General features: G+C 39.5%; 1 protein-coding gene across 13 annotated transcripts in view; it reads left to right on the top strand.

The window, feature by feature from the left end:
- The window catches only part of SUN1 (Sad1 and UNC84 domain containing 1), a 39,231-nt gene that overhangs the window by 9,552 nt on the left and 15,826 nt on the right, over positions 1 to 13,853 (top strand). For 3 of the 13 annotated variants that reach the window (XM_007440135.4, XM_007440133.4, XM_007440130.4), the window contains exons 2-8: positions 7,266 to 7,362; positions 8,594 to 8,785; positions 9,562 to 9,752; positions 10,777 to 10,803; positions 10,899 to 11,096; positions 11,483 to 11,605; positions 13,167 to 13,250. In XM_007440135.4, coding sequence (XP_007440197.1) covers positions 7,286 to 7,362; positions 8,594 to 8,785; positions 9,562 to 9,752; positions 10,777 to 10,803; positions 10,899 to 11,096; positions 11,483 to 11,605; positions 13,167 to 13,250 — 892 coding nt within the window. In that variant the 5' untranslated portion in view covers positions 7,266 to 7,285. Of the gene's footprint in view, positions 1 to 6,150; positions 7,363 to 8,593; positions 8,786 to 9,561; positions 9,753 to 10,776; positions 10,804 to 10,898; positions 11,097 to 11,482; positions 11,606 to 13,166; positions 13,251 to 13,853 lie in introns of those variants that run through there. The other 10 variants (XM_088148043.1, XM_088148042.1, XM_088148041.1 and 7 more) reach the window with 6 other exon arrangements.

Below are 13,853 nucleotides of genomic sequence, written 5' to 3'. Positions count from 1 at the left end.
CAGATCAAGCTTGCATGAAGGGGGGCGTGCTAGAACTGACTCCATGCAGACGTGATTTTTACATCTGATGGTTGTGTTCGTTCTTCCAGCTGATTTTTCTACTTTGCTTTAAGCTCTTGTTGTTCAGCCTGGTTTAAATTAATAACGTTGGGAGGGATGTGTGAAAAAGACTGCAGAATGTTAGATATTCCTTGTGTTGTAAGAGAAATTGAGTAATCTTGGGGATGTGAGCTATTCAGGCTAAATAAATGTGTTGAATGAATAAATAAAAAAAGGTAAAATTCAGAAATTAACTAGGTTGTCAAATACACCCTTAAAATAGCTGCCAGGTTCAATAGCTGTAGGCTGCTTGTTATTGCTTGGATTAACTCTGTTTTAATGTGACGTAATAAAAAAAGAGTTTATAATTGGGTTGAACTTGAGGACTGCCTTGGAACACATATTTTGTTATATCGCACTTTGAAAATAGCCAAATTCTTTTGAGAACATGTACATTTTAAAACCAGTGCTGTAGGTATTCCAAATTTTGATCAGCACAGAAGTAATACTTCTTTTACTTGGAATCGAGTTTCATTGCTTATTCTTCCCTTCTGTATTGTTGCAGCAGCAGCAAACATGTTTTTGTGAAATGTCACAATGATAATTGTTTTAAGATATTATCAGTTTTCTGGGAACCCCTGATGTATCAAGGGTTCCCATGAAACAGACATTACCTATGAAGTGTAAGTAAAATAGAATTTGTTTTTTAGTTCAGGACTGTGGCTAGGCAGATAAATGTATAGCTTCATGTGTTTTATCACAGCCTCTGCAATGAAACTCAGAAGAAAAAGGATGTCCATGGTTCTGAACTGATTAGAATTATAACAGCTCTGAAACGTAGCACACAAGTTTTGTTGATAGCTTTGTACTACCTTTTTATATTTTAAAGAGGGCATTCACATATTCCACTTGCACTTTTGACCACTTTTTTCCCAATAACCCAGACCTATAGAGCGAAATTGGGAGTAGAAAGACCATGTTAAGTTCCCCCCTTTTTTAAACTCTGGCTTGCTTGGCCTACTACAACATGTGCACAACCATTATGGTTTGTAAAGCATCATTTAGCATTTTCATGTTATGTGTGAATCTAACTTCTATGGCATCTTCAACAAGCCATAGAAACCATGGCTTTACCCTGGCATATATATTCCTGTCTTTTTTAAAAGTATATAAAAGCATAACATGAAAGCTTGAAACCATTATTTATTAGAGCTATTGATTTCTATAATAGCAATAATATTGTTGATCACAGAGGGGAGTAGTGGAGTTTTTGCATGAATTAGAAAAAGTCCTTTACTAAAGAGGCAGGTGCGTCTTGGATTTATTCTCCCTTTCAGTAACTCAGAATGAGTGAAAAAGGCTTATACCTTCACAAGAGTGAAAAAGTCTTTGCACATGTACTGTTATTGATGTGATTACATCCTGCTTGATGTAATGCTTACAGCAGCTTTGTTTCATATGCTCTTCTCGTATCATGTTCAGTGTTCATGATATTAAGAGTGATTAAAAAGCTGGTGCTGTTTGTGATAGAATACTGGGAGAATAGGGCTAGGGTTTTTTTCCTTTAGATGTTTGCTAGTTCACATGACTCTACAGAGTAGAAGAGCAGGCAGAAAAGGGTCAGCCCATCTTTGAGTTGAAGATAAAGTTGGCCAGTCTGAGCAAGAGGCTCCTCCTATATTTACTTTTTCTCACTCTGCTCTTAAGAAGTGTGGGACCCAAGTTGTGTTACCTCATTTCTTTGGGAAAGCTTTCTGATGTCGGTCTTTCAGCACAGCAATACTTTTATTTAAAAAGCTGCACAGAGGCTTAGATTTATCCTCCAACTCCATTCTTCTTAGGTATCCTCAAAATCTGACACCATGTTGAGATATCGCATTACTTACATATTATAGTTATACAGAAGAGAAATGGAGGTTGTTGGCCACACAAAGTGAGGTCTAACAGATTTTGGTCCTTGAGGCAATGGTCCCTTGAGGAAGATTTGGGAAAATGAATTGCTTGAATTTGAGAGCTGGTGCCCTTGAGTTGCTTTTGAACGTCAGTTGGAACTAGAGCCTAGGGCTCCAGCTCTCATGAAATCTCCTGGTCTGCTTTTAAACTTCATGAGAAGATTAAAAAAAAATCTGCAGCAGAGGGGGAATGAACTCCTTTCTGCCGCTGTGTTCCAGAAACATCAGCCTTTTTCCAAAACGTTCAGCCAAGAGCTGTTGAATAATATTAAATAATTGTTAAATAAAGTTTTTATTCTTGCACCAACAGCTTTATTGGGACCTTTTTTTTTTCTTTCTTTTTCTGGGTATGTTCACAGATGCCTCACTTGGGATTTTTTCTTAACTTCACAATTTCTCATGGCCCCCTTTTCCAATTCTGGTTTTAAACATGCATACTTTTGCTGAGGAAGTACAAATTTTGAGGGGTTCTTTGTTTTCCACGTGACATGGTTATGATCTGGACCAGTCACTTCTTTGTGGCCAAGATGAATTTAGTCTTGCAGGGGAAGGCCACAGCAGCTGGAGATGAAAGAAATTGTAGTCCAACACATGTAGTTGATACCAGTTTGGAGAAGATAACCTAAACTTCAGGTTCTTCATATTTACGTCACCATGTTCAGAAACATAGACTTTCCTGACAGCATATTTATATTCTCAATGATTCTGTCATCTTAACATCATAATTTTTATAGCTGAGGATGTGCTCTCCTTGCCTATCCCAAGCAGGGGAGTCAGTCTCCTCCCCAACATGCTGCTTGTCCACGTAGTCCCCATTTCTTCCATAACTTCCCCCATGAAGCATCCCCCTTCCATAACTCCAACTACTGCTCCAGTGGAAGACAGTATTTACCATGAAAGATGAAAGCATCAACTGATGGGGATTACCAGTAACACCACCGTTCACTGTTTTTGTAATTGTAGCAGGGCCAGATTGAAATATATATCCTGCCAGATTGAAATATATATACTGAAATATCTTGGAAATTTACCAATTTTTTATGGTAAGAAAACAATTTTAATGGTTAAGCAGCTTGTATGCAATTAATAGCTAGGTGCTTAGTTCCTGTTCCTGTAGGACATAGTTCACTATACAGTTTGTGATTATGCCAATTAAAAATCATTCCTTCATAGTGTAATATTTCATATGTGGGCTTCCAAGAGGGTGAGAGCAGCTGTCGAGCAGCCAAGTCCAAATTAGATTTGTTGATGCCATGTTGCTTGCTAAGTAACCATGTCTCTCAGCTATGTTTAGGCCCATGGGAACCATAGCAAAAACCAGGTATTACAATTGTTTCTAACATTCCTGGCTCTCTTGTTGAAGATGTTGCTTTCCGGTTTTGTGCAAGTAAGTATTTTAGCTGTCTTCTCAGAATGTATGACCCATTCACCATGCCTTCCTTTAATGTCTTCTTTTAATGTTGGTTTTGCAGTCCCCCTCAAGTAACCCAGTTGTGGGTACTGCTGACCCTTAGTTTGATTTGAAAACAGAATTGATAACGACTTTAAAACCACTTAACTAGCAAGCAGTCTTGGTAGTCAGAGCAGTTACACAGGTCCAAGTCCAGGCAGAACTTAATGTGTTGTTGATGTTACCAAAGGAAGGGAGGGGAAGAATTAGGAGATCCTGGAAATTGTTTCTAATTGCTGCATTAATTTGGAGAACGTGCTGTGTGCTGTTTGAGGTCTGATTGCAGGGAGTGCCCTATTACGCCTGTGGTGCTTCTTAAGCTGCTTTAGTTTTTTTAAACATAATTTGCTAACTATAGATTTGTTGTTTTGCAAGATCATTATTTTATGCGTTCCCAAACAATCTTACACTTCCCCCGAACTTCTTAACTTCTTGTTAAGAAGAACCTAAAAAAATAATACACTTGGGAAAGTGAAATGTTTTATTTCACTTCCTAGAAACGACACAAATTCTTCTTAATTCTTCTTGAGAATTTTTCTTAAGAATTAAGAAATTCTTCTTAAGCTGCTTTAGTTTTTTTAAACATAATTTGCTAACTATAGATTTGTTGTTTTGCAAGATCATTATTTTATGCGTTCCCAAACAATCTTATACTTCCCCCAAACTTCTTAACTTCTTGTTAAGAAGAACCTAAAAAAATAATACACTTGGGAAAGTGAAATGTTTTATTTCACATCCTAGAAACGATGCTGAAATAATACTTTTAGTTGAAGTATTAGAATACTTACATATTTGTTTAAAAAGAGCCTTTCTCAACCTGGCCCTCTCCAGAATTGGGACTGCATCTCCCAGAATTCCCTAACAACTATGACTTGATGGATCATCCAGATCCTCTAGGAAGTTTATTTCTGTAGAGGTAGAGAAGATCCAGCTCAAGTAAGGTATAATATTTCCATATTATGACCTGTCAAGTTACACAGGGTTATTATAATTTTGCTGTAGAATCCCTGGCCATTTGTACCTTATCACAGACTTTTTAGAAACAAGTTCTTCAAGCTACGTACATGATGAATTTGAAGCAAAATTTAAGCCACATGTTTCACTTGTTTTCTGAACATCAGGATCTGCCCCCAGTTTTTGAAGCATTGTTAGTTAAATTTGAGCCTTATAGTTTGGACAGATTCTCATTCTCCCTGTATATGACGAGTGTGCTTCCCTAGCAAAGACCCTTTGTTCTCCTCCAGCCACATTTGGAAAGCTACATTTTCACATTGTTAAACTGTGGTTGGGTGGTTGATAACGCAACTGCATTATACTGAAGCAGAGTTTGAGAGATATATATGTTATTAGCGATATCACCAATATTAGGACAGATGGTAAGGACGATCATCCTTTTCCCATTGTGATGCACACCAGAAATGGAGTTCATTCTTCCCCAGTAAACACCTCCGTTTCTGAGACCAAATTAGAACAAAAGGGAGTGACGTTGTTTTCTTAATAATGGGTTGGCAGCCTGTTTGGCATGTGGTGAAGGCATCGCTGCAAACTTTTTGATTATCAGAATATCTAGTCTTGCTATTATATTGAAAATGAATGTTGGCTTCCTTTAACTTTAATGGTATTTCGTTTAGGCTAGGTGACATATGCTGTCCTTAAAATTATTTTTTCCCTAATTCCAGTGCAAAACCTGGGGGGTTACTCTAGTCTTGGGGCTCTAATTATTTGCACAATTGTAGTCCTCCCTTTTAAGTTTCCTGTGCAGCTTTTATTTCTCTTTTTGCATTTAGCCACATTTGCATTTATCTTTATTGGGTCCATTTACACATTGCGCATTTCATTTACTTAACCATTATTTATTGGATATGCCATAATGGTTGTCACACATGCTCAGCCAAAAACCTAGGTTCAATGCTAAGCCGAAATCAAGCCAAGGGACTTCAAACCTTATGATACTGTAACTGCCTAAAATGATGATCAAATTTGTGTAACTGCCCAATGAATAAAACTAAGGAAACTGCTGTGATTGGTGGGTGATTTTGAAAGTTGGCTAGTTTCATGAATTTAATCATCTCTCGAAACTTGCTTTGGGAGCAAGTTCTCACACCATTCCCTGTTTGCCTATGCAAATCTGATCAGCTTTAACAAAAATATTGTGAGCCCCTTCTGAGATGCTCATACCTCCTTGTAAAATCATGACCCACACTTTAAGAACCCTTGAATTAATCAAACCTCTCTTAATGCTAAAACCTGCATTCATCCAATAAAGATGTGGGGTAAAGATTCAAGAGCTGTATTCTTATAGCTCAAAATTAAATCAATGCTTCCCACTCCTTTAAAAGGGCACTTAACAAATTTATGGAAGGTAAAACTCCTTGCAAAATGCCAGCATATTCCCATCATAACATTTAATGTGTTTTTATTCAATTTCCTAATACAGTTTAATTAAGATAGTTTTTTTAAGTGCAAACCCTTTGGAATGCATAGCTCTTTTTCCTGTGTTCCTCCAAAGTTTGTTGTTTTAATTCACACAACAAATATTCCAAATTGGGATCTAAACTGTCTTCTGATGACCACTGCCATTTCCTATGGCATAAGTCAGGGTTTCTCAGCCGTGGCAACTTTAAGACATGGGGACTTCAACTCCCAGAATTCCCCAGCCAGCATATGCTGGCTGGGGAATTCTGGGAGTTGAAGTCCCCACATCTTAAAGTTGCCAAGGTTGAGAAAGCCTGGGGTAAGCAATTGAAATAGCAATCTTAATATGGATATAACAGACCCAGAGCACCAGAAATGAACAATTCAGTTGTGCTCCTGGTATCATTCTAAAACAGAATAATTTTTTTTCTTGCAAACCTTGAAGGTATCTTTTTCCCCCAAAGGCTAAGCGGGACTGATTTCCCAGAGCAAATACAACTCAATATTTTGTGACATTCTTCTTTTGAAACGTGTTTTTGTGTTGCTGGGCTACTTCAGCCCCTTCCAGATTTCACAAGTCAAAAGCTTAACTGGTCGGTGGTTTTGCTTAACATTTTGCCCTAGGTTTTCAAGTTGTACAGTAAGTGCTTAGCCGATGTTCATTGAGTGTTATACCAAGGCCGAAATCACAAAAGATAGTTCAGGCACATTCAAAGTTCGACTCTGTCTTTTCACTTGACTTCCACCAGACAAAAAATGCTTTACGAGCTCTTCTCAGCTTTAAAGGTTGCCATATTTCAGTCCGTTGACTCCCTTAAAACCCAAAGCTGAAACATGTTTCAGGAATACAGATTTGTGACCCATACACGTTCGGCAGTATTTTGATCTTTCTCTGCTGAGTGTACATAAGCATCTTCCGTGCCTTTTCAGAGGACTGGTGGAAAATATCTTAATCTGGCAAGTCAGCATTGTGCTTGGATGACTTTTGGGATCTATTTGGAAAATAAATCTATTGTTGCGAGCAGTGTAAACTTGAGGTATTTCAGAGCACCGCTGTCTAGTCATTGTAAAGGCAAAATACTGCCATAGTTGTAGCATGGCTTGGTATTTTTCTATAATAGTATTTCAGGGAACTCATTAGCATGCCTTAAGACATTTTGGGAAGCTCTCCCTGGAAGAAAAGGAAATGTTGAGGTTCTTGTGAAGGTTGATAAGGGATATCTAACGTTGGCAGTCTCATAAAACAGGCACGCTATTTCAGATACCGCTGTGCGTGCATTTTTTTTCCTTTCACTTTCCCCAAACACCCTATTATTTGCAATATTGCAAAAACAAGGCTGGAGAAATCAAGGGCTTTTTCTCTGTGTATCTTTGAACTGTTATAGCATTGGGTTTTCACCTTTTTGCAGCATGATCTGAAATAGCAACCATGGATTTTTCACGGCTTCACATGTATAACCCTCCCCAGTGCCTGCCAGAGAACACTGGCTATACTTATGCACTCAGGTGAGAAAGCTGTACTTATAAAAATCCTTCTTGTTAACTGTGTTGTGGCTTGTACGGGACATTGTAAACCAAGATATGAAACTGCAAGGTCAGTCACAAAACTCACTGTGTTCCTTCTTTATAGCTGAAGATCACAAGGGAGAGGGGGTGTTTTTATTTATATTTTTACAGTAGATTCTATGCTAGCAGAACCAGCTATTAAGAAAGTGACTCAGGGTTTGTTACTCACTGTAAGTCAAGTATTCCACAACCACACCCAAATACCATTGTTTGGATTGTAAATGAGTAGGAAGGCATGTATGAACAGATAAAAACAGAGAGCAGGCATAATACAAAATACCAAGTGGAAAATAAATCACCCTTCCTTAATTCGTCTTCCTCCTCTTCCTCCCCGTCTCTTGCATCAGTTTTATGCACCCCTGATTTTTCACATAGAGCATTTTAATTCTTTTCCTCAGAATCATCCAAGGTAGAGAACAGACTGTATGTCACATCACTACATCACCAGAAGTGCGATGGTCCGTCAAAACAGGGCTTGCTGTGTCACAATCCCCATTTTTGTGACTGTGTGTCATCTGTATCTATCACAACATGGTCTTTTTTCATCTCAGCATTCCTTGCACCCTTAAATGGCTGCTAATGATATGAGGCAAGGAAATGTATAATGCAGTGACATGGCATGTAAAGTAAGCTACATGTTGCAGGAAAATAAGGGAGGAAAGCAATATGAACAAGTTATTTTGGACAACTAGCAAGTCACCCTGTACTGCTGTACCAACTTCTCTGCCTGTGACCAGTGTTGTAACTCCCTTATTTTCTCAATAGACCATTAATACGCTCACCAGCCTGCTTCAGGCTTGTTTTAAACTAAGTAAAGGCAATGACCAGAATAAACCTCCGGGGAGGATGAACTATAAAACTTTAAAATTAAACTTCCTTGATTAGTTACCAGCATTTGCCACTTTCTGTTTCTTCAGTTTTTTTGAGGCACCTTCCATATTGTAGTGGCTAACGTTGAGGTACTTTCATATATATATGAACCTATGGCTGTTTTCAGGTGGTTAATACACAGGTATAGTGTGGAAGAACCATTTCAGCAGGGTCCCTGCTTCCTTTTGTGCTGATCTCAACCACTGTGGAAACCAAAGTACGAAGCAAATATGACCTATTGAGATGCAGGTTGCAATATTACATAACAGGCAACCCAGACCTTCTCTGTGTTTTCTTGCAGTTCAAGTTACTCACTGACTGCTCTAGAGTTTGAGAGCGAGCACAAGTTGGACCCTGTGTTTGACTCGCCAAGAATGTCAAGGCGCAGCCTGCGTTTGTCTGCAGCAGGATATGGTGGTGCTAAAGATGAGGCTCTTTTTGGAAGTGGCAGTTCCTATGCTGGGAAAAAGACTTTTGCAGATCAGTCACCTCAGTAAGCATTTTGTTCACTACCAACCGCTAGTAAATTATCTACCCCTTGGTCCCACCCCATTTAACTTTGTGTAGTTCAGAGCACAGTTCATGTTCTTCTGTGTAGCACTCTTAAATTTCTGGGAAAGTGTGGTAGAAGGTCTGTCTGAGATTTTGGCATAAAATGGGGCAAGATTTACACAAGCACTTAGTACACACATTGAAGTCAGTGGGACTTGAACATCGTAATCTTGGATAGTATCCCTTGATTTAGAAGTTACTTCTACCTGATTCTAATGGGCCTCACTTCCATGTTTAGAGTTCAGGATGTTCAGAACTGGAGCTATAACATTTTCTGGCATTATTTCAACAAATACTTGGATCTATGATGGCTTCTGTGGAGATCCTCACATTCTGGGTGACCATGGTATATGGTCATGATTTGATATTTGGACATCGGGACATGACTGGTTCCCATTGTGCTTAATTGAGCTAGGATTCCTTCCATAATATGACACTGAAATGCAGAACCCAAACTCTGGCTTGTATTTTCAAATTATTCCAGCAGCACAAATTTACATCCCTGAGTCACTTAAGAGATTAAGAGTGAGAAGGAAATAATGATTTCTGTTTTCCTTTCCTGCAACAGCCATAGCAATACTGACACTGTATAGGGAGTTCTACACAATTCCGCTGCCTCTTTCAGCTCTCCTGCATTCACAAATGTTCTTACGTGCCTGCATTGTTAACCCTGGTGAGTTTGGCACATTTGCACCTTGGCATTTCTTTTTCTGTAAGGATGATCAAACAACATAAAAGTATGATGAAACAGTCCAGTTCAGTAAGAACCACCTCAAGGAAGAAAGTGCCCGGCTCTTCTACGTTTAGCCACAGTAGTTTCAGTAGCCGCGCAAGTGATGGGACTTTCATCTCAACCTTATTGGATGAGTCTTCAATACAGGAGCAGACAGCTGTTGACCATTTCTGGGGTAAGTTCAGAATCTAGTACAGTAAGCTGCACAGCTGTAATGGTATGCGGGAAAGACCTTGGGAGACAGGGCAGAGAGATGCTGCCTAGGGAATGGTCAGAGAAGAGAGGGCATAGCCTGCAGCTGTATAATGGGTGGAGCGAGAGGATCAGAAGGGACTGTCCCTAGTTACTCAGGCTGTAAAGGAGATGGGCAGACTTGTACTTTCAGACTTGCAAGATTCTGTTAATGTAGCTTTAAAACAAAGTAGAATTAGCTTATCTGGTCATGTTTCTTGTGTGGTCTACCTGCTAAGGCTGACAGCAGCACTTTTAAATTCAAGCTTGAAAACATGCTTTGGAACACACAAGGCCACAGGTGGTAGCCCCTGCCTGCAGCTCCTGAAACCAAACACATCTTTTCCTAGGATCAGGCAGTAGCTGGAGAAGGCAGCTGCATGACTCTGTGAAAAGAGAATCATTCTTTTGATTCAAGGTTTGCCCCTGTTCAGCCCAATGTCCACTTTCTCCAACATAAGACGTGCAGGACTGGAGTTAACTACCAGTCTGCAGGACTTTGAGAGAAAATGTTCCTGAATCATCAAGGGAAAAAAGTGCTGTCATAGTTTTAGCCTGTGTGCCAGTAGCTTAGGTGTAGGATTCCCTTGCCTAGGCTGGAGACAGGTTGTTGTTGTTTTTTTAATTTTTAGTAGGGTAGCTTAAGTTTTACTTTGATATTAACTATGGGTTTACTACTGTGTGTTGAACTACTGTTACAGGGAAAAAGTGGTCATAGAAACATGTGTTTCTAATTAGCTTGACCCCCAAGTAGTCATCTTGGAAATAAGACAGTTGTGTTGGTTTTCCATCAGGAAATGTAACCTGTTCGATAACATAATGGTTATGTTTTGTTTTGTCTTAAAATCATCATGATCTTGGCTTGAATGCGTGAAATTCTCCACTCTGCTTCTCATTTGCGTTTTTAGAAATAGCAGAACTGTTAGCTTGTTAATCTCCTTGGACTCAAACAAATTGTCTCTTTTTAGGTCTCGATGACGATGGTGACCTCAAAGGTAATCCGGTTGGGTGCGCGTGTATGTTTTGACTTTTACTGCTTTTCTCCCCACTTCAGTGGATTTAGTTTGATAGGCGATTTATTGCAATTCAGCAGGTGGGGATACGGCATCAATTCAGGCCAATGGTGATGTTGCAACAACTGAGAGCCAGATTGAACTCAGCAATGGCTACACCTGCAATGAGTGCAGTATGCTTTCAGAGCGGAAGGAAGCCCTTACAGCATACTCATCATCTTGCATGCCAACCTCAAGAATCTACTCTAGGGATCAAAGCCAAAAATACAAATCCAGTAAGTAAGGTATTCCTTCCGTGAGAGTGTCAGCGCTGCGTGAATAAAATATCGCTAAAGCGATAAAGTCATGTGAATTTAAAGTTGAGTTGCTAGTCTTACAAATTTGGGGGGTTCATTTGGTTCCAGAACTATACTTTGACATGCTCTTAAAGAACAGCTAAAAATAAAACCTTGACATCCGGTTTGTTTCCCCTTCTCTCCCCGCTTCATTTTCCATAACTGAACTCTGAAAAACAGGATTGCTTCTTGCCAGAGTGCGGGCTGATGATATTTGGCATGTTAATTTCAGCATCCTGCCTTTAGCTGCACTGCCTTTGCCCTCCCACTGTGTCAGTCACTAGAAAACAGAGGAAAATAATAATATACCAATGCTTTTTCAATAGGGAGTCTCCCTTACTACAGCAGTAAGATTCTGCGAGCAGCCAAGTACGCTTCAACATCTTTCACATCACTCATAGTACAGCTGTTTCAGATGATCTTGCTGAAACTGGGCTATGATTGTAAAGGTACTTTCTGTTTTAAGCTTTTCTTCTGCTCTCTCCATCCATGCTGCACACCTGAAAGGAAACACTTAATTCCGTAATGAGTCAGCGTCCTTTCAGACATGCATCTACAACTTCATGGTATCTTTGATGCCTTGCAGCTGGCTTCTTTCTTGCACTCCTTTGCCTTCCTAATATCTCCTTCTTGGGAAATAACAATATGCAGCACCCTGGTGTTGGACCCTCCATTTCTCTCTTGCAATGGCAAGATGGGTGATGTGGTTTGGAATGAAAAGCAGAATCTTGATTATGAAACTTGGTCACTTAACTCATGGAAACCACATTCTCTTAGCCTTTAAAACTCTGGATTTTCTTTCTTTGGCATTTGCACCGCGCAGTTGTAATGTATATACCTGGCCAGTTACTGCTTGTCAGTTACATTTTTTAAAATGCGTCTATTAAATTTTGTACGCGTTGCTAGAATGGAGATGTGTGACCTTGATTATTGTGTCTTTTCAACGGACAATATTAGAATTGGCTGCAACTCTTGAAGCAAGCATAGAGCTCTAGAACGTGATATTTCTTTGGCAGAAATGGACCAGAATCCAAAATATTATGTCCCTAAAGTCCACGAAAATTTTGAAATTAGGTTTCCCCACTAGCAGCTGCTTTGCAGTGGTGAAAGAACATCAGAAGAAAATTGTAACATAGCATGATAAACCTGTAAATTGAGCCCTAGCTTCAACTTGTAGTGGTCTTAATCACTTGTTCTCTTCAACATGTATTTAATTCTTTTTTAATTATCAACTGTCTACAGGAACTAGGAGCATATTAAAATTTTTAATATTTAAAATTAATATAAAGGGTCCCTATATAAAATGGACTTGTCTCTTTGGAGGAAAAATGCAACTGTTTAAAAGAGGTAACTCTGTCCAGCTGGCCCATTAGGCACCTTTCTCGTGCAACCAGCAAGTGCTAGAGAACAATGTAAATATGCACATCTAACAGGGCTCACTTTTTTTCTATTCTATTTCCTCCACTTCCAATAAAAGGAGGATTGCATTAACCCATTTTTCCCCTGCCAGACCTTTCTTGGCTGACAAGGCAAAATACTGGAAGAATATATTTTCCAGGGCATGCAAGCTCAGACAAGTAGATTTATTGTAGCAAAACTGTGAAGCCATTGTGAAAGCATATCAGCGACTGCTATGTATCAAACGCAAGCTCTATTTATACTATAGTGAACATTCACATTCTTTCTCCTGCTTACTCTTTGTTCTAGAAACTACCTCTTTGGGGACAAAATTTCCCTCTATTCTTTGTTTGAGTAATGACCTAATCTACTATTAGGTTGCTTATTTTTGCCCAGGTGAGACCTAATTTAACACACTCCTTACCCAGGCATTGGGTGGCAAATTGCTTTGATGGATAATTTTGCTTTCCCTGATGCTTTGTTCCTGGCTTCTGAAAGTTAGAAGAAAAACCTTAAAAACTACTGGGCTCACCTCAAGGCTGTTCCTTCTCCCTTTTTTCCCCAGCATGCGATGAGGTTTAGACTCAATTTTCTTTTTCTCCTTTGTTGCAGCTCACTCTAATTACTGTGGAAGCATGAATGTAAAAGAATTTCTCAGGGAAGAGAGCCACTTGGGTATGAATGGGGAGTCCTTGTGTAAGTACGACTCCATGCTTTTTAAGAAATAAGCCCGGGTTAGAATTCTAGGTGTGACATCGATGTTCCGTTGGTTTTGTGGAGGCTGGAGAAGCATTGCATGTTGTTTGTGATTCAGCATCTTGTACTTTCAGGGAGTTCCACTATTTGCTTGATTTGTCTTGCGTACAACCTCCTGGAATAGCGGTTGCTTTTATAGACATGCAGCCATTTATGAGATTTAGTTGTAAAGGGCACCTAAAGCAGAGATTGCCAGCCTGAAGCATGAATATTGTCAGTGGCGCAGAAGCAGAATTTGTGATAGGCCCATATGGGGGCAGAAAAGCACTGTGCAGTGGACAGCCTTGGACTGCTGCCTGCTTCTCCTCCACTCCATTGCTGACCACCAGTTGTGTGCAGACCATCCAGATCCAAACCTTCAAATTCATAATCCCCATTTCGGGATCAGAAATAACTGCTTCGTAGCCCAAACCGACTGTTTCGAGGCTTTTGTTTTAAGCTCCAAACCCTTCCAAAACAACTGTTGAATGCAAAACAGCTATTTCAATCCTGAAACAAACATTTCAAACTTGAACAGGCAATTTGAATTCAACGCTTCAGAAT

Source organism: Python bivittatus, unplaced genomic scaffold (genome assembly GCF_059951505.1).
Source record: "Python bivittatus isolate LINGU-HERP-01145 unplaced genomic scaffold, Pbiv_v1 ctg000560_np1212, whole genome shotgun sequence".
Taxonomy (NCBI): Eukaryota; Metazoa; Chordata; class Lepidosauria; order Squamata; family Pythonidae; genus Python; species Python bivittatus.
Note: the sequence above shows the minus strand (reverse complement) of the source record. Positions and strands in the feature narration are given on the sequence as shown.